Source organism: Trichosurus vulpecula, chromosome 4 (genome assembly GCF_011100635.1).
Source record: "Trichosurus vulpecula isolate mTriVul1 chromosome 4, mTriVul1.pri, whole genome shotgun sequence".
In the NCBI taxonomy this organism is placed as follows: Eukaryota; Metazoa; Chordata; class Mammalia; order Diprotodontia; family Phalangeridae; genus Trichosurus; species Trichosurus vulpecula.
Window position 1 is genome coordinate 349,761,636 of NC_050576.1, and position 21,933 is coordinate 349,783,568.

The window sequence follows — 21,933 nt, forward strand, 5'->3', positions numbered from 1 at the left end:
TCCCATGCTATTTGGAGATCCTCCAGGCCTGGCCTTTCTTCTCTTTGGCTTTTGCTGTAGAATTCCCTTCTTCACAGTTCATAGGAGGGCTATACTTCTTCACTATTCCTATTCTAGGCGTGAGAGGAGTTGGTAAGGCATGTTTTTCACTTAACATCTGGATTGAGTTGATTCTTTTGCAGCAGATTAAAAACACAATTAAACACACATCTGGCCATATATATTTTTGAGAATGTTTTATATATACATTTGATGTTGAATTAAAAATGCATATGCAGTTTTTCTACTACCCTTCATTATTCAGTGAGGTGACATATGATATAAATTATGCAAATTACAGTGGTATTAAAATGTGGAAACTTAATAAATCCTCCTCCTGCCATGCCATTTTTAGGTTCCCAATTACAAAATTACGTTAGACCAGTGCTTTGAAGTCCTTGCCCTAATCTGAATGAGAAACCATATCGGTCTTTATCAATCCCCAAACAATATGTGGCACTAAAATCTTTTTACATCATTCCTATTGAAGACCTAACCAGCTTCTAAAAGGAGAATCAAGATCATCTCTGGAATAGTTAACACCTCTCTGAAACTGATTGAGGTCAGTCAATCATTAAATGAATATTAATAAGTACTTACTATATGACAGATGGTATGCCAACCACTGGGATACAAAGGTGAAAGACATTTTTTGTCCTTAAGAGTTCACAATCTGATGGATTAGGGTAATTATCAGACCAAGAACAAGAATTCATTTTTGTTAATTCAAATAGTAAAACAGTATCTCTTGAGAAGCAGTATCATATAATGGATAGTTGGCCACCAATCTAGGAAGATCTGAGTTCAAGTTCTGTCTTTGACATTTAATGTACTACCTGGGCTAATCACTTAACTTATGTTCCAAGGGAATGCTCTAAGATTATAAATTGCAAAGAAAGTGCTGCACAACATTAGTAAAAGGAATTTTTTCACTTAAGTGTTCTGATAAAAATGAAATCATAGGTTGCAACAGTAATTGAGGTGGGACTTTTTGCTGTCGACCTTTAATGATTCTGGCCTTTGTTTGAATGGGGCAGATAAAGTGGGATGTTTCTGTATTTCTCAGCACTGAGGCAATTGGGAGTCATTGATTGATTTGTATCTAATGTGATATTGGGGGTGGGGAACTTTTCCATGCCCAGCCTGGGTGAGTTCGGGGCCCTCAGGGACCTGAACAGGATCTATAAGACCAGAGGTTAGCATTCTCTCTCAGAGCTCTGAGCCACAGCAGCAGTGGCATGAGACTCTGGACCAGCCATTGTAATGAGCTCCCTGGCTGAACATTCAGTTGTTGATAACTACGAATTGTATTTGGTCTGTAATTCAGGGTGCTGGTTTTTTCCCCTTAACTAAGTAAATGATATTTGTATGCTGGATTAAAGTAACATTGTCAACCCCTTAACATTGCTTTCCTTAGTAAAGCAGATGAAAAGGACCTCAGCTTGCAGCGTTCTGTGAGCTGGTTGTTGTTGGTTTTACACCCTCACAGCAGCTGCTAGCCAGATTGTTGATACATAGGTCCAGACTCAATCTCTATTTCTTGATCTGTCTGACCAATTTAATAGGAGAATATTAGAGAAAATGGTTAAGTAGGGATTGAATGGTTTTATGGAAAAAATTCTTCAGGGTATGACAAAAACATTCTTATTACTGTTTGATCAATCAAAATTTGTTACCTAAATTTTTTACAGATGCTTTATTTTAATTCTTAGATTTTTTTGTTGTTGTTCTTGCACTCTATAAATTGTAACTAGAAAATGACTTAGGTATGATTTCCTTGAAAAATCATGAGTTGATTGGATGTCTGAGAAGATACAATGAGATTGATAAAAAAGTCACTAGTTTGACTGGTTGGTTTGTACTTGAATTTTGTGTGAGGTCTCAGCTTATGTGCTGTGAGGCAAGGCAGGCTAGGATATATTCACACATGGTCGATCATCAGTGAAATTCAATATGTTGTAGACTCTTCTTTTTGTCATTTGCCAAACACATTGTTATTGATTTAATCCTGTTTTTTCAAGTATTTCCTACTCTGTAGTTTCAGGTCTGTGTTAAGTAAATTCTTCAAGATGCCTCACAATTTTAACCGTCATCTGAATAGTTTTAGTTATCTGTGTGGCAATCTAACTAATAAATCCCTTTTTCCCTCTGGTTAAGAAATTATACAGGATAGGGATAGGATTTAATTGGTACCTAGTGAACTGGAGATGAAACTTCCTCTACAAATGCAGGTCTTCTTCACCACAACTTATAGTCTTAGAAACTTAGTTGTCTTAGAGAAAAAGAAGTTAAATGAATTGACCAGGGTCACAAGGCCAGGATTTGTCAGTGAAAGGACTTTCATTCAGATCTTCCTGACTCTAAGGCAACTTCTCACTGATGCATCCTGCCTATCTCATGCATGGGGAGTCTATTTTAGTTGCAAAATAAATGATCAGAATAAGGCTTAGACCAATTATTTATGCTGTATTATTTACATTATTTTACTGCAACTGACCAAATGCACAGATTTGTATCATACATACACATACGCATGCATATATGCATATATAATCATGGATACATATCATGTGATATTTGTACTTTGTATAAATTGCAGAGAGCCAAGTATTCAATCGATTGCTATTTGTGCTTATCAAATACACGGTGGGGGGGAATTTGTGATGGTCAGCAACATCCTCAAGTCTTAACATATTGTAAAATCTGTAAACTCACTTATTAATCCTGAAAAAAATTCAGACTGTCTTTGTCTTTTTAGCTTGCTTTGTTTTATTTTTTTCTTCAAGACAATGGAATGAAATAATGCAGATTTTATCTGAAAAGTAAATATGCAAGCATCAAAGGGCTAAAGTAAAATATGGTTTATTTAGGAATCTTGAAATTACAGAGCTGAAGAAGATATGAATGTTTTGAAGAAAATTTGAATGGAGGTGCAGGAGCTTCATGGAAATAATTTTAAGATAAAAAAAACTTTGGGGGGAACCATAATCTAGAAAATTATCAATAAATTCTAAATGATGTTCTAAAAATCTATAAAGTTATTGAATATAATATGTGACTTAGGATTCATTTTTTGGATTCATATTTGGATATATTCCTAGAATATTTCAATTAAGAAATCTCCATTATAGTAAAATGATGCAAGATCAAGTCTAAGAATGTTGGCTGACTACTATTGGAGACTGAAGACAGATGGATATACCACAAATGCAACAGGAAATTAATAACATCAATATTTTTGGTGACCTAAATGAAAACAATTTTGTTTAGTTAAAACACACACACACAAACACAAAATTATAATTCACGTGGAAACAATAGATGATAGACAAAATGTGAGGCCATATCTGAATTATCATAAATACGATGTTTGCCCGTTTTTATGAATATGCATGGATGTTAGAGCAGAAAATTGTATATGTGTGTATTTGTGTGTATGTTGGTTACTGAAATCAGCAATTGAACAGTAGCAAAATAAAAGTACTCCTCATTGCCTTGGGTTATATTTTTTCAATCACAGTGGTTCTATAATTACCATATGATTTCCCTATGTCTACAGGAGTTGCAAATATGTGAAATATTTATATTAATGGGGATTCAAATATAAAGTGAAATGCTTGGTGCACTTAGGATAATTTTCTGGTTCTAAGGCAAAATTACTGAGTTTGCTCATCAAGTCAGCACTCATTTTCTAACATAGTTTGGTCACCAGACTTTTACTCTACAAAGTACTTAAATTCAATACAAGGCACACTCTTGAACTTTTTTTAGGAGGATTCCACTAGTTAAATTCCTGGCATAGTTATTACCTATAAAACCAACAGAGCAAACAATCACAATCAGAAATGGGTTTTAGGATTTTGTGGAAAAAAACTTGCTCTCAACTCCCCTCCCCCAAAAAAGTTATGTATGGATGTGGAGAACATCATTATGTTTTCTTTATAATTAAAACATAGCTGGATTACTATAACTATTAACTATTGAACGACTTCTGAAATAGATGACCATGTCAAATTTAATTTTAAAAAATCGTGCAATAACCATTAGAATCTTTGCCCCTTTTGAAAGAGGTTTAAGAAGCATTTTTGAGGACATTGGAAAATAATTTATTAATTCTGGTTTTCCTTAATGTAACTCTCTATTGGCTTCCCAAGTGTTTCTTATGATGGATTGAGCCTTTCTGGCAATACTACCTTTGTAACTTTGATAGGAGGAAATTGATGTTACTGGCAAGAGTGAGCTCTACCTTTCTCTTTAATCTGTACATTACACATTTTCTCTGACTGTCTTCCTTCCCCTTTCCTTGACTAATTTTTCTCCTATAAGATATTTGTCTTCTCTCCTTAAAAGTCTGTGGTGGAATAACTATGTCAATAGAGAACTAAGGCTGCCTCTCCATTCCATGAGTGCTTTTGCATCTTGGTTGCATTAGTGATTCAGGGTCTTTGCTTCCAGGCACCGCTACTGGATTCTATATGCTGTAACCCTCCCTCTTTTTTCTAGGTACATATGGTCAGAATTTGCTATAGAAAGGCTATGGCCTCTTCCTTATACTTAACCTTCTTTTTTCTGATTCTTAGAAGCAGTGCTACTCACATTGGTGTTTTAAAGGGGTTTATTTATGACAAGTATCAAAGGAGGAATAAAAGGGAGGGTAAAAAAATAGTCAGATTGACAAATTGCCGAAATACTTAAGTAGTACATATTAAACTTAGTCCTTTACATAAACTACAAACTAGTGGTATAGTGGAGAAAGTATTTTAAGTCTGAGTACCTAGGCACAAATCCAGTTTTTTTCATTTACTAGGTGATTCTGAACAAGCTCTTTGGGTTTCAGATTCTTCAACTATAAATTCAAGGAACTGGACTAGATAAATGCCAGTTCTAAATGTATGATTGTACAATCCCTCCTGTTTAATCTCCTGTTTTAGGTCTTGTTCTTAGTTCAATTTAATAATTTATTATTTAAAATATTGTTATTAAATCAATAATGTTATTTTTAGTTCAGCTTGAGCTCTTTTGCGTGCTGCCTCAGTTTTTTTTAAATCTGCTTTACTATTATTTCTTAAAGTCATCCGGTGCGCATGGCCCTATGCTTTTGCTACCCCAATTCATTTTCATAAAATAGATTCTTTTCAGGCTAACTCCCTTCATGTTTGTTTTGGTACCACTTGAATGTCATCTGGAATTCTACATACTCAAGCCTCTCAAAAAGTACTTTCTTCATCATATGTTCTCCATTCCGTGTGTATTCGAGTGAAACAAATGACACTAGTGGGATTTTCCTCAGCTATCTTTTTCCATAGAGATGAATTTGCCTTTTGGTCATACCCAAATTTCATAATATGAAGATATTCTGTATTCCCTATCACATAGGTGGGGATAGCCTCCTTTGATTGGAAACTAACTCTGTAGCTGGGAACAATTGAGTCTTTAAACTGGACAGACTGAGATAACCTCTCTCTTTAAAGCTCACATTCTGCCCTACATTCTCTTTCCTGCTTTCTCCAGAGGGTGAAGACTAGAATCTACCCTTTTACAAGTGCCATAAACTGAACCAGTGAGAAGGGAAACCCTTCCTTCCCCTGCTTTCCCTTTCTTTAATCCCATCTCTGAGAAATGAAACTAGAGGTGTATGTTTTTGTTCTGTTTGATTTGTACTCAGTTTCAGGTGCTGGGTGATCCCTGCCAGACCCAGAAGACTGGGAGTTCAGGCCATAATGAACTTGAAGCCAGGATTCCAGGTGAGATTTTGCAGACAGCCAGCTCAACAGGGAAGCCTTAAGAAGCTAGAGAGCCCAGGAATTGAGCACAAGGACTCGGAACTGGGGCTGAACTCTATAGGAATTGATCTAAACTATAAACCCAGTCTTCTCCCTCAGAGACCTAAGGTGGTATGGAAGAAGATTAAGCCAATATGTTGGGGAGTAAGTTTATATGTTTGTGATCATCTTTTTTGATGTAAATGTTTCTTTGTAAAATCTAAGCAAACTCTTAGAGGCAAATGGGGCTGGGGTACAGGAGATCCACTCCTACACTTGAGAGAATAACATCAGTGGGTAATGCAGCCATTTGCAGAAAGCTCAGATCCAATATACTTGGTCTTCAGATAGTGCAGGCCAGGGTGGTAGTTATATGCATATGCCCTATTCAAGTTTCGAACCCCTTGGTCTTCCACAAGAATAGGCCCAATTCATCCTGTTATCTGAGCCTGGGTCCCCGGGAGGCTCACAGAATAGTGCTACTCTCAGATTGCACTCCCCTGTCATGCCAAGCCAGAACTTTCTTGTTTTGCAAAGTCAAACAAAAAAAATACTCCATTTTTTTTTAAGTAAGAATGTATTAGACACATTTCCTTGTTCTCAGCTCCTGGTTCTAAATTTCTTCCCTAGAAGTGGATTGCATAGCCTACATATTTTTTTTTCAATAATAACAAACAAAATTGCATGTTCATACAGCAATAGTAACATATGACCATTATGACCCTCCTCATGATGAGACAGTGGTATAATACCAAAAAGAATATTAAAGGAAAACAACTTTGCTTAAAGTTGTTCTGAAGCAAGAACAGATGGCTGCATCTGGATTGACATCAGAACTGATAGGAAACACTGACAAGAATGATTCAGAGCCAGTCATTTGTGTCTTTTAGAGGTGTGAAGTGATGAAAAGAGGACAATTCAGCAATCAAAATGCTGATTTTTCTTGACAGAACATGCTAACACAGAGAATGAATTGATGATGCTCATTTCAGCCTTTTCTTTCTTTTTTTTAAACGTAGGACTAGAAACTAAGTTGCTTCTCTTCAATAAAGGGCATAAAAATAGCATATTTTAATATTAGTCCAAACACAATGGAGCTCCTGATTTGGCACTAGAAAGTTGTCTCCTAAATTATAATAACAGAGTTTTAAAAGCTAATATGTCTTTTGATTTTGAAATCCCTAGTCTCTGTAACCACATTCGTCTAATACACCTTTTGAATCTCAAATAATCAGGACATACAATTAATACTGTCTTCCTAGACCTTTTTTCTGGGGGAGCCTTTTTCACTTTTTTAGAAGTTTCTTCATCTCCCATTTCAGTTTCTGAATTTCTCAGAAACTGCCTTGTGTACCATAGCTAGATGGGTGAAATTGAAAATGAACCCCCAGGCAAAATAGCACTCTTCATGTGGAAGATGAAGCACTTTCGAAAGCATGAAAGTTAGTGGCAAAGAATAAAGTGTTTGTAAGAAAGACTAACTGTGCATAGAATTATCCTTCCAATTCTTACCATGTATATCACTCACTTAGGATTACAGTATTATAGAGTTAGAGCTGGAAAGGATCTTAGAAGTCTTCTAATCTCACTCCCATTCTACAGTCGAGAAAACTGAGATCTAGTAAGGTTAAGTATCTCGTCCAAGATTTAAAAAAAAGTAAGCATCAGATGTCTGATTTGAACCAAGGTTTTTTGACTACAGAATGTCCTTTTACTGTTTCTGAAGGGATGTTTGGACAAAGATGGTGATTGTGAATTCCCATAGCTGCATCTTTGTTTTCAACCCCACACTTCAAATCATAGACTCAAAAGTTTCCTTGAAGATATATCTATTCCCCACCATCCTCCTAGCAATATCACATTCAAGGAATTCCCATAATGAAAAACCCATTTTGCTTTCCATAATTCCAAAGAAGCTAATTCTAATTCCTAAATTCCAATTCCTAATATCCCCTACTGGGAAATTTGTATTTCTAAGCTACATCTCATGCCCTTCAGTCTATTGCTCCTTGTTTGAAGGGGAGGAGAAGAACAGAGGGATGGTTGGTGGATATCTTGTTTGGGCCAAAATCTAGTTGTGACAGAGTTCTTATCTATATCTATTGTCTTTTCTATCCAAAAATCCTTCTGACAGGAACTAGTGTCTGACATTAGGAGTGTGATTGAAAGAGCCAAATGACAGTCAATAATCCCTTCCCTACCTCAAGTACATGATGATGCTTTCTAAGCTGTAATCACAATGTGAAGAAATTGGAACTGAGGATAACCATGTTTCTTCAGTTCATTGTATCTGCTCTTACTCTAAGGTAAATCACTAGTTTCCTAGTTATCATCATGAAATTTTGAACTCAAAGCACCCACTTGGGTACTTATGGAAGAGGAAACTATGGCATATAGAATTCAAGTGACTTGCTGAAGATATTGGCAGAGATTGGGACTACCATTTGATTTCCAATTCCAATGTTCTTTGTACTCAAACTGCCTCTCTTTACATACTTGATTCTCATTGCTTCCTTTCTTCTATATTGTCTACATTCCTTCCCTAATACTTCAACTGCAATGCAGTGTTTTCTTACAATCTCTCTTCCAGATATATTTGGTAACCCTAAATTTCTGAAGGCTTAACCAAATAAGATTTTAAAATAAAATTTATAGGGGAAAAAATCAAGTCAGTTGGGAAGGAGCTAATATTTTAACTGAACATCAGAAGGGGCCAAAAAGGGCAGAATAATAAGGTAACTTAAGAAGCATGGGGTAAAGGCAAGCAATATAGGGAGCAACGATAAAAGAAACTCCTTGGATGAGGAAATACTCCATCAGTGAAAGTTGGCACATCAGTTCTCAAACTTTTTGATCTTAAGATCTTTTTGCTGTCTTAAAAAATATTGAAGATGCTTTCCAAAGGTTTTTTTGTATGAGTGTCGTATGTATCAACATATACCATTTTGGAAAGTAAGACGTGCTCCTGACAAAGACCAAATAAGGAGTACAGCAGATAGAATGTCTGGCCTGTAGTCAGAAAGACCCATTTTCCTGAGTTCAAGTCTGGTCTCAGATACTTATAAGCTGCATGACCCTGGGCAACTCACTTAACCTTGTTTGCTTCCGTTTTCTCATCTATAAAATGAGCCAGAGAAGGAAATGGCAAACCATTTCGTTATCTTTGCCAAAAAAAAGCCCAAATGGGGTAACAAAGTGTCAGAAGCAACTGAAATGACTGAACAAGTGGTTTGAGGTTCTTTTGGCAAAGATACTGGAGTAATTTGCCATTTCCTGACTCCAGGCTTAGGATTCTAACTACTGTGTCATATAGCTGCACTAAGACATTTTAGTATTATTATGAACATTTTTCTAACCTTGAAAACTCCCTGAAAGGTTCTCAGGTACCCTAGGAGTCCCTAGACCACATTTTGAGAACCGCTAATCCAGAGCATTGAGAGGTTAAGTGACTTATCTAGGATAATCTAGCCAGTACATTTCAGAGACTAGACTTGAACACCTGCCTTACTGATTGCAAGTCCAGCTCTCTATCTACCATGCTGAGTTACTTGTCATGAAATGCCCATAAAATAGGTGAAATTACACTAATAGTTTAAAAATAAATTAGACTTAATGCCCTCTCAATCATTTTTTAATCACATTAATGACCAAATGGATCATTAAATGAGATTCTTTCAATTTTTTGAACATCAGCCATCAACGTGACAATAGCCAAGAATGGTAGTTAATTTTAGTGTAATTCATTACTTCTTCATTATCAAACTTATTGCAATTTTACCTTGGCAGAATTCATAGAAGTCCCTTTAACTTTGCCTAAAATGACAAGTAGAAACATACTTTCCTCCTCCATATAATATTATCAAAAATGAAAACTGTATCATCTTTGATGAAGACTATTGTGATCTTTGATCTGATCATAATGACAGGTTTTATATGATAATGAAGCCTAACATTATATTAAGACTTTGTCTTCATTGTGACAGTGTTAGTGATTGATGCCATGTTGGAGTTTTTTTTTTATACTACATCATAGTAAATTCTCTTTACATAGTTGTCGAAAGTCTACAAAGTACTGAATACATGTTAAAATACGCAACAAACATTTATTAAATATTAACTTTGTGGGAGGAACTATGTGTATGCTTGGGATACAAAGAACAACAAACAGTCCACGATCTCAAACTGCCTCTAGGGCCTCATGGAGCTTATATTTCATTGGGAGGGAAAAACATTTACTCATATAAGTAAACACACACAGTGTTAATATAAAGTGATATTGAAGGGAACGGTATTTGCAACTGGGAGTGGGAATTGAGGAAATGTCTTATATGGGAGGTAGAACTTGAGCTGTGCCTTGATCAAAGGTAGGGATTCTTATATAGAAGGGGACCTTCTGTTTATCCGAGGACTACAAAGGTCAGGAGATGGAATATGGAATGTCATGTATAAGGCATACCAAGTAAGCCACCTCCATTGAAATGTAAAGTATATGAAGCAAGTGATTTATAATAGACAGGAAAGGTAGTCTGGAGCCAGATTTTGAGACTGAAATGATAAACAAAGGAGTTTGTTTTTCATTCTTGATGCAAGCAAAAGTAGCACTGGAGATTTTTGAGAAAGTTGCAAGGTCAGACCTAAGCTTTAGAAATATCAATTTGGCAGCTGTGTGGAAGATGGATTAGAAAGGAGAGAGTTGAGATGAAGAGGATAATTTGGAACTAACTGCAGCAGTCAATGAAATAGGGTATGAGGAACTGAACTAGATTGAAAGCCACGTAAGTGGAGAATGAGGCATAGATATGAAATAGAACCAACATGATATAGAAACTACTGGATATGAAGTTTGGAGATGATTCTGAGGTTGTAAATTTTAGTAAATGAAAGGGTGGTGGCAACTTCAACAAAAATAGAGCCCTTAGAAGCATTCTCACAGCTATGCTGTGATGTACCATTTTGTTGTCATTTATCCTTTGTTTTCAAAAAGGACCAATGATAACATGGAGTGATGTCTTGGCTCAGCAGTGAATTGGATTTAAGTGAGGCAGAGTTGCACAAAGTTGTCAGGCCTACTCCCTCTTCCAGAGACAAAAACCAAGATGACTGGCAATAGCCCAAGATGCAGCAAATATCCTTGGTGTCTTTGATGTCTGACCAAACTCTAGGTGTTCCACCACATCTGCTTCATGGACATGGGAAAAATAAATTATTCTTATTCTCCCATATATATGCTTGGGGAGACATCTCCTTAATTTACCAATGAGTTTGAGGCCTGTTGATTACACTTAACTTCCAGGGCTGGGGAACCTGCAGCCTTGAGGCCACATGTGGCCCTCTAGATCCTCAAGTGAGGCCCTTTGACTGTGTCTAAGTTTTAGAGAACAAATTATTTTATTAAGGGGATTTGTTCTGTGAAATTTGGATTCAGCCAGAGAGTCACATGGGGACCTAGAGACTTCTGCCTCATTTAAATCCAATTTACTTCTGAATCAAGACATCACTCCATGATATCATTGATCCTTTTCGAAAACAAAGGAGAAATGACAATAAATGACAAAAAATGAGACCAAATGTGGCCTCAAGGCTGCAGGTTCCCTACCCCTGGTAGCTCATCTACTGAACTGGTTTACAGGAATGTGGGCTCTGAGCATGCTACAGCTTCTTGAAGTCACAGAAGAGAGTTGAGTGCCATGTGCACACAAAAGGCGGATGAGCAGCCTTGAGAAGGGCTTTGCAAGCTCTCACAACAGAGGTGCTAGGCTTCCTTGAACATCCACATTTTATAGAAGTGGTGAATGGTTATGATCATACTACTAGTAAGTATTAGATGTTGGCATTCGAACCCAAGTCTTCCTAACTCCAAAACCAAGAATCTATGTGCTACATTATATTTTCTGCATAAGGTTACCCAGAACATTTGTATTGTCAATAATTAGTAATTTTAGTATTCAATATGTATAAAATGTTAAGCTTTATAAAGCCATACATATGTGTGTGTGTATATGTATATGTGTGTATATATATATATATATGTATATATGTATATGTACAAAGCACTCATATTTAAGATGTGAAGTTACATGGTGCTTTGAAATGATTCAAATAAATGCTTCTGTATCTGAGATAATATTTTATGTCCTATAACACATTTATGTTCATTGTTATTGTTGTTGTTAGCCTTTATAGAGCACATTAAGGTTTCCCATTTTATTCAGAAAACCATGCTATTATCTCTATTTTACAGATGAGGAAATTGAGACAAACAGAAGTTATATGACTTGCCCAAGGTAAGGCAAACAAAGGCTAAATGATTTGTCCAGGGTGACAGATTTAATAAGTATCTGAAGCTGAATTTGAACTCAGGTATTCCTTACTCCAGGTCCAGCATCCATCATATTGTACCACTGCACCACATAGCTGCCTCTAATTATTAAGGACTTACTATATACCATGCATTTTGTCAAACATATGTGTATATGTATACACACCTGCTGATGAATTCTAGGTAAGAAGCCTCTGGAAGAAGGGCTTTGCCAAGATGTGCTCTGGGAAGAGGAAGTAGTTTATATATTTCATAACCCAAAGATTACCCTTTAAAATTAAATAGATGACTGTGGGGGCACAGTAATGATTTCTTTTGACTAAGAAGGAGATTTGGGGTTTTGACCTTATGAAACATAGTTAAGAATTAATATAATAGCAAACTGAACATTCAAGCAAAGAGTATGGAATTGTCTCTCGGCTACCCCAGAGGATTTGGGTGGATTAGTAACACTGACAGATTTCGCTAAATTTTGTTAGGTTTCAATTTTACTTGAATATTGGAGACAAGTTTTTTTAGAACAACATTAGACTATAATGATAGATGTAATATTCAATTTTAAAGGAGATTACATTTTGTTTTCTAATTTTTCTCCCATTTTTAAAAAATGAGATATTGACAAGAGGTGGTGATTAAAAGTCCTGACTGGCTTTATTCTTCTGCCTAGATTGTAAAAAAAGGAAGAAAGAAAGAAATGTGAAATTAAAAATCCAACACTCATAAACTACAAGCTATAGAGCTAGTTCTTCACAACCAAATTGAAGTGGGGACTAAGTGGTCATTTGGCTTGGAGAATTGGCATAAGGCAGACCTGTGTATGAAAACAGAAAACCAAATCAAGCAAAGTCATGATTATTTTTTTTCTTTTTTGGGGGTGTGTGTGTGGGTGGGAGAGATTCTGTCATGCTGTTATTTTTGTGTCTCCCAGTGAATCATATGTGTGGAGCAGCAGTGGAAGTTATTCAAGGTGTGGTTTGCCTCAATATACCGACGTCTGAAATAGCTAAGGTTGGTATGATAGCGAGATTAGATTATGGGTAAAATAAGTATTTTTTCTTTTTAAATTTTAGAGCAATGTTTAATGTCTACAATAGAAGGAAAGAGGACAAAATTTATATATTTAAAGAAAATACACAATTTTATTTTTAAATTGAAATTTCAAAATTTGAAATTGGCTCTATTTTTTTTTTTCAGACAGTTGCCATTTAAGGCCTGGGTTCTAGTACTGATTGATTCTGAAGCTTTGCTCCATTCTATTTTTCTGACATGGGCTCTTTCCCCAGTTCTGGTGGCTCAGTGGTCCTAGGAGACCACAATATTTTTATTAAGCCTAGTGTAGACCCCTGATTTGCTTTAGCCCTACTGCATTTCAAATCTCTTAAATTTGAGCCACAGTCTCAGGCTTAATACAAGTTTGAGTCACCACACAGAAAGAAATCCAACATTTTAACTTCTGTCATAATTTTCAGAACAAATATTTCATATGAGAAGCCCAGGAAGATGGATGATCTGGGTATTAACTTACTCTTTCTACCCTTTAATTGAGTGTGTGAAATAGGTGTGTACATGTAGGTTTATGTATATGTATATATGTATGTATGTATCTGTGTATCTATGTATCTATGTAGATAGATACATAGATAGAAAGATAGACAGGACAGACATAGGTAATACCCAAATTGGACTAACTCCTTGATAATGCTTTAAAACTAAATGTAGCTAAGAGGTATGCACCTATAATTTTCCAGAGAAGCATAGGGAGACAATTAAGTCTTATACTGCAACTGTCAGCCATTATGTTGACTTATTTTTAAAGTCATTAAAAATTAAATGGTTAGGATAAGCTGTCTTTGGACCTTTAACTTTTAAATGCTTCTAAGACTTAGGGAACATAAGAAAGAATGGTGTTCTCTTTCTTACAGAAGAGGGAATTACACAGGATGTAGTATATCAAATGGAATTATTGTGTTGAATAGCCACATAGCTCTTGGGCAAATGTGCAAACCTCTATCAGATTCACTCCTTTGTTGTGCAGTTTATTTTCTGAACCACTGTCAGGAAATGGTTTTTTGAGTACCTGTGAACAGTGATCATGTGTGACATTAATTAAGATACTTCTTTTCTAGGTACCATTTATGAATTTTAAAGTCTTTCTCTGTATGTTGTACTTTTGGTGGAAATCTAAAGATTCTTGTGTGTATGTTCCTATGCTGGTTGCGGGGTGGTGGTGGTGGTGTTGTTAACAAGAAGACACAATCATTATAAGGAAGAGATCAACTAGAAATTAATTTCAACAGAAAGAGGTGATCAATTCCTTCACCAGGGTGATGGCAATAGTTGTATCAGAGAACAAAAGGGAGCATATGTGAGACATGATTTGAAGGTAGAATCTATGGGGATTTGGCCAAAGATGGCATATGACTGGTCAGAGAAAATGAGAAGTCAAGAATGATATCCAGGTTGGGAGTATGGATGATAGATGTAATTTGGAAGATCAGAAGAGAAGAAGTTTTTTGAGGAAAAATATTGATTTCAATTTTTTTCATTTTAAGTCAAAGATGTCTATAGGACATACAATTCAAAGTATCCATTAGACAATTGGAGATGCAAGTCTGGAGGTGAGGAGAGAAGTTAGGGATGGATAAGTAGAACTGAGAATCATCAGAATAGTGATGATAGTTGAATCCATTTGAGCTGAAGAGATCACCAAGAAAAACAGTATAGAAAGAGGAGAGGAGAAAGTCCAGAAGTCTTGGGGAACACCTACAATTAGCAACTATCTCAACAAAGATACATAAATGGAGACTGAGAAGGAGTAGTCTACAGTTAAGAAGAAACCTATAGATGAAAGAATATCAAGGAGAACAGTGTCATCAATAGTGTCAAAGGCAGCATAGAGGTCAAGAAAGATGAGGGTTGGGAAAAGGATATTAGATTTGACATTAAAGAGGTCATTATTAACTTTGGAGAGAATAATTTCATTTAAATTATGAAACTGAAAGCCAGACTACACACAATTAAGAAGAGGCCAAGAGGAAAGGATGTGAAGGCATTTCATATAGAACACCTTATCAAGAAATTTAGTAAAGAAATTGAGAAGAGATTTAGACCTACCTAATAAAGATGGACAGATCAACTAAGTTTTTTTTTCCCTGAGGTTGGAGGAAACAGGCATTTTTTTTTTGGTAGAAAATTGGAGAAAATCCAGTAGATAGAGAGATTAAAGATAAATGAGTGGCTGTTGTGATGAGAGAGGGAACAATCTGCTGAGAAGACAAGATGGAATATGAATCACTTGGAAATTTAGAGGGATTTATGTTGGCAAGGAGAAGAGGCATCTCTTTATGTGAGACAGAGTAAAGGAAGAAGTAGTAGCCATGGGAAAACAGGGAATTCCTGGCAAATAACCTCATTTTTTTTTCAGTGAAATACGAGGCACGGTTCTAAGTGGATTAGGTGTAAGTGGGAGCTATGACAGGTTTAAAGAGGGAGTTAAACTTTGGGAAAATTCTCCTTGGTGAGTGGGATAATGAATTGATTAGGGGAATATGAAAAGATTGCCTTGATGCAGTGAAGGACCAATTACGATTATGTGATATAAATTCATATAAACCAAATCAGCTTGGCCACATGATTTCACTCAATTTTGTTCAGCAGCATTAGTAGAAGGAAGCAGATGGTGTGAGTAATTCAAGGCTGAGGTTTGGCAGGACAAGATCAGTGATAGCCTAAAAGGGCAATGGAATAGAAAACAAGGTGACAGTGTAGAGTTAAAAAAGTTCAACAAAGGGGTAAAATGGTGGAAGGGAGTAGAATATAGCCAGTGCAGCTGTGGTGGTGTTGGAAATAAGCAAGTGATTGAAGAATTGAGCAAAACCCTCACAATGAACATACATAGTACAGCAAAACAGTGGCCACATACCTGTGACCACATTGGCCATGCCCCTATGTTCATATTCATTCTGGACAATCACCTCTGAGGGGAGGTGGGTGATATGATTTACTTTTACGGGATGTTTACTATCATTTCATGAGTAGATAAATTTTAATGTAACTTTTCACTGTCTTCATCCTTTTTGACTTCGCGGCAAGCTTCGATGCTACTGATTATCTTCTTATCCCAGATAGATCTTCTTTCTAGTTTTGTGTGTGTGTAATAGCAAACACCCTAGCATACCCAGCATGTTCTGCTAGCATAGGTTTTTGATCTGCTTTTAAAGGAAAGCAACTTTAAAGCAGTCAACAATCTTGTTTTGATTACATTCACTAGTTCAAGCATCCTGAATGTCAGAGAAAATACAAACAGAGAAATTAGCATAAAGACCAACAGACAGGTATCTGACTACCTGAATCAAAGCCATATTGCTATATACTTTAATAAACCACTGGATCGAGAGAGCCTTTACATCCGACCAGTTGGAAGGTCAGAACATGACTATTCAGAGTCTCGACCAGGAAATCAAAAGATCCTTCTCATAAGTGAACCCCCAAAGCAAGATGCTAACCTCAAAGTTTATAAACACTTCTGGCTAATAGGCTCAGAGGCAGAAGGCATCACAACCCTGGTGACTCAGTACCTAATTAACTTAGTACCAAAAGGTGTGAAAGCCTTCCTACAAGCAAGCCTCCCCCTAAGCAAGCTCTTCTTTAGGCAAGTCCCTCCCTCAGTAGGCTCCACATGAGGCCTATTAATGGGTGCAGAAGATCTTATCCCAATACCATTACAGTATGTGCGTACGTGCATGCGTGTGTGTGTGTGTGTGTGTGTGTGGGTGTGTGTGTGCGCGATATTCTTTACTCTTTGCTCTCTTCTCTGTCCTACTGCTTTTATTCAGACTCCTTTGCTGTCACATCCACTGTTTGGTAGTATTCTCAAAGGTTTATCCTGGGCCCATTTTTCTTTCCCCTCTATATAATCTCCTTTGACCTCATTAGCTCCCATTAAAACTATCATCACTATTCAGATGATTCCTAGAATTCTATAACTATGTGACCACAATTATATATCTATATCAATTTATCTATATGGATATATAGAGATACAAACACACATCTGATCTCTCTGTTGAGCTTTAATCACAGTGATTAGCACAGCCCTTTGGCACACTGTACATAATTAATAAATGCTTCTTGACTTGATATTACCACCCTCCTCCTAGACATCACTAACTGGATTTCACTTAGGAATTTTAGTCATCAGGTCCAAAACATAACCTGTTATGCTTCTCCAGAAGCCATCCTCTTCTTAACTTTTCTATTATTATCCAGGGAATCTCTATGATTCCAGTCATCAGGTCTTGCAATATTAATGTCATCCTAGACTCATAGCTCACACTAGCCCCATATATCCAATTTTTGGTCCAATTTTGTCATTTTCACTTTCACAACCCCTATCTCCACTCACACAAATCCTCAGCAACTTTTGCCTAGATTATTGTAATAGCCCTTTGTTTGGTCTCCTACTTCCTCACTGCCACTCATACAGGTTCTTGCTAATTCTTACCTGCATTACTTTAATATTGTTCTGATCTTCCTCCATCAAGTTGCTTTCCACTCCAAACTATTCTCCATTTAGTAGATAAAGTCAGTTTCCTAAACTACAAATCTGATCATGACATCTCTCTACTCAGTAAATTCTATTGGCTCCTTATTAAGGTCAGGATCAAATATAACATCCCATTTGGCAGCTAGGTGGCACATTAGATAGAGTACTAAACCTAGAGTCAGGAAGAGGAATTCAAGTTAGTACTCAGCCATTTACTACCCATGTGACCATGGGAAAATCACTTACCCTTTGTCCCCCTGAGTTTCCTAATCTCTAAATTGGCGATAATAATCACATCAACCTTCTAGGGTTCTTGTGAGGACCAAATATGATAATAATGGTAAAGCACAATGCCTGGCACATATTAAGCAATAAATAAACATTAGCTACATTGATGATGCTGATGATGAATTATCCCTTCCTACCTTTGTAGTACCACTTTCCATCTACTCTATAATCTTGCTACTCTTTCCTTCATGCTGTTCCTTGCACATAGTAGTCCATCTCCTTATCCCATGCACTTGTCCTGGCTGTGGCTCATGGCTGCAATATACCCCCTCTTCAAAGCTGACCCCTAGATATCCTTGCTTCCTTTTTCCTTCTAAAGAAGAATTTCAGGGGGGCAGAGCCAAGATGAAAAGCCACATGAAGCCACATGAAAGCAACATCTTACCAGAACACTCTCACAAATTCTGTGAGATACCTCTAAAAAAGTGAGTCTGAGCAGATTTGAGGAAGTTAGAAAGCACTAATAGACTGAGTGGGGCAGGAGTGCCAGGCATGGGATAGTAACAGACCACACCAGAATGGGAGCAGCAGAGGAACACAGCCAGCATGACCATAGGGGAGAGAGCTGAGTGGGCGAAACACAGAAGCAGGAGCAGGCCCAGGGCAGAATTACTGGCTCTGTTAGCCATCCCCAGGCCTCTAAGACCAGGACAGGAGTCTTTTGGAGCTACCAGAGATACCAATGCAAAGCCTGTGGCTGCAGGAGCAGCTACTCCTGAGGCCTCCAGCCCATAGTCTAAAGGTTTAAAACTTGCCTTCTTGAACTTCTGGGAGCCATGATGGCCAGGTAAAAGGCTTTCATCCCTCCCTTCCTTACCCAGATAATACACCCTTGGCAGAAACCCTGAAATAGAGGAGCCCGAAGTGGGGATTCAGTAGCCTTTCAGAGAGAGAAGTTGGGGAGAAGGCCCTTCTTGTGGTGGCAGAAGGAGACTGGAAGAGACAGGAAGAGAGGTGTCCGAGCAGGCGCCACCTCAGCACAACAGCGGGAGTTCCTGAGCCCCAGTGGGGTGGAGCCAGCAATTGTCAACACAAGGACCACAGACGTGCCTTTGCACAGCCCGGTGAAATGGCAGACACCAGCACAGACAACTGCTGAGACCACCTAAGCTATAGGGCAGGCCTAGAGGAAGAGGAGACTTCCAGCAGCCAGACCACCCCTCCCCCACAACTGATGATACTAAAGGCCAGGGCACACAAAGCCAGTGAGCTTCAGAAGCAGAGATCCACTTTAGAAGCCAGGGAGGGAAAAACAAACAAAAAAACACCATGGAAAAACAAATCAGAATACCAAAGACTACTTCCCTATTATGGAGATAGGGAAGATCAAAATACCCATTCAGAAGAGGACAGCATTGACCCTATACCCACATCTGAAACCTCAAAAGGGAATGTGAACTGATCCCCAGCCCAAAAAGCATTCCTGGAAGAGCTCAAAGAGGATTTTAAAAACCAAAATAGAGAGGTAAGAGAACAAATCTTTAAAAAATAAAATGGGTGAAATGGTTAAGGAGGTTCAGAATATATTTGGAGAGAATAACTCCTTGAAAAGTAAAATTAATCAAATGGAAAAGGAGATACAGAAGCTAAATGAAGAAGACAATGTGATAAAAATTAGAATTGGGCAAGTAGAAGCTAATGACTCTATGAGACACCAAGAATCAGTCAAATAATGCCTAAAGAATGAAAAAAAAAATAGAAGACATGAAACATCTGATTGGGAAAACAACTGACCTGGAAAATAGATCCAGGAGAGATAATCTAAGAATTATTGGTCTACTGGAAAGCCATGATGAAAAAAAGAGCCTGGACAGTACCAGTATCTTCCAAGAAATCTTCAAGGAAATCTTCTCTGAGGTCCTAGAACCAGAGGGTAAAATAGTCATCAAAAGAATCCACGAATCACTCCCAGAAAGAGATCCCAAGTTGAAAACTCCAAAGAATATTGTAGCCAAATTCCAAGTAGAAAATACTGCAAGCAGCCAGAAAGAAAAATTCAAATATTGAGAAACTACAGTAAGGATCATGTAGGATCTTGCAGCATCTACAATAAAAGACATGAGAAATTGCAATATGATATTCTGAAAGGCAAAGGCTTGGACTACAACCAAGGATCACCTACCCAGCAAAATTGAGTACAATTTTTCAGGCAAGAAGATGGACATTCAATGAAATAAGGGAATTTCAGACCTTCCTGATGAAAAGATCAGAGCTCAATGGAAAATTTGATCTTCAAATGCAAAACTCAAGAGAGAAATAAAAAGGTACACGGGGAAAAAAAATTATGTTATTCAATAAGGGAAAATTGTTTACATCCTTATATAGGATTATATTGATTTGTATATGTTACATATATATATATATGTCAATCTTGAGAATGGTGCCGTTATTATGACATTTGAGAGGGAAATACACAGAATAAGGTTGTCAGTATAAAGTAACTGATGTGATGATAAAAACATAATTAAGAGATACAAAGCAATTGTTCTGGGAGAAGAGGTAAGGTGGAGGTAGAAAAGGGTAAATTAAGTCACATGAAAAGGCACAAAAACATAGATGGAAAAAAGGGAGGGAGAAAAGCAGTGTTTGAGTTTTACTCTCATTGGATTTCATTCAAGGAGAGAATAACATCCTCTGATAAATATAGAAACCAAACTTGTCCTATAGGCAGTAGGAGGGGAAAGGGGAAGGAAAAGGGGTGGGGTGGATAGAAGGGAGGGAAGAAGTAGCAAGGGGAAAAGGGTAAGATAAGAAGAGGTGTCATTAGGGTAGGAAAATTGAGGGAGACAGTGGTCAAAAGCAAAACTTTTCAGGAGTGGAAGGGAGAAGGAAGAAATAAAAGCATAAATGGTGGGAAATAGGATGGAGAAAAAGAAAAAGACACAGATAGTAATCATAACTGTGAATGTGAATGGGATGAACTGTTCCCTAAAATGGAAGTGGATAGCAGAATGGATTAAAAACCATAATCTTACAATATGTTGTTTATAAGAAACACATTGGAAACAGGGATACACACAGGGCAAAGGTAAAAGACTGGAATAGAATATATTATGCTTCAGCTAAAGTAAAAAAAAAAAAAGTAGGGGTAGCATTCATAATCTCAGACAAAGCAAAAGCAAAGATCTAATTAAACAAGATAAGGAAGGACACTATATCCTGCTAAAAGGCAGCATAAACAATGAAGCAATATCATTACTTAACATATATGCACCAAGTGGTATAGCATATAAATTCTTAGAGGAGAAGTTAAGGGAGTTATAGGAAGAAATAGACAGCAAAACTATACTAGTGGAGAACCTCCACCTCTCTGAACTTGATAAAGCTAACCTCAGAATAAACAAGAGAGCTCTTTGGTCCCGGCGGCTGGAGGAAGATGACGAAGGGGACGTCTTCGTTTGGTAAGCGCCGGAATAAGACGCACACTTTGTGCCGTCGTTGTGGTTCTAAGGCATACCATCTTCAGAAGTCAACATGTGGCAAATGTGGATATCCTGCTAAACGCAAGAGAAAGTATAATTGGAGTGCAAAAGCTAAGCGACGCAACACCACTGGTACTGGTCGGATGAGGCACCTAAAAATTGTCTATCGCCAATTCAGGAATGGATTCCGTGAAGGAACAACACCCAAACCCAAGAGAGCAGCTGTTGCAGCATCTAGTTCATCTTAAGGATTCGACTGTTTGTTAAAATAAATGTCCTGAATGAAAAATGTAAAAAAAAAAAAAAAAAAAAAAAAAAAAAAAAAAAAAAAAAGAATAAACAAGAGAAAAGTTAAGGAGGTGAATAGAATTTTAGAAAAGGTGGATATGATAGACCTCTGGAGAAAACTGAATAGGAATAAAAAGGAATATACCTTTTTTCTCAGTGGTACACGGAACGTACTCAAAAACTGACCATGTACTAGGGCATAAAAACCTTTCAATCCCATTCAGAAAGGCAGAAATAGTCATTGCATCCTTTTCAGATCATGATGCAATT

At 37.1% G+C, this 21,933-nt stretch overlaps 1 protein-coding gene across 1 annotated transcript; it reads left to right on the plus strand.

Annotated features, from left to right (window-relative positions):
* The first annotated feature begins 21,306 nt into the window (after positions 1 to 21,306).
* LOC118848272 (60S ribosomal protein L37-like) lies at positions 21,307 to 21,664 on the plus strand. The gene has a single exon (XM_036757103.1). It carries the CDS (start codon positions 21,330 to 21,332, stop codon positions 21,621 to 21,623), a length of 294 nt encoding a protein of 97 aa, XP_036612998.1. The 5' UTR covers positions 21,307 to 21,329; the 3' UTR covers positions 21,624 to 21,664.
* Positions 21,665 to 21,933: the final 269 nt, after the last annotated feature.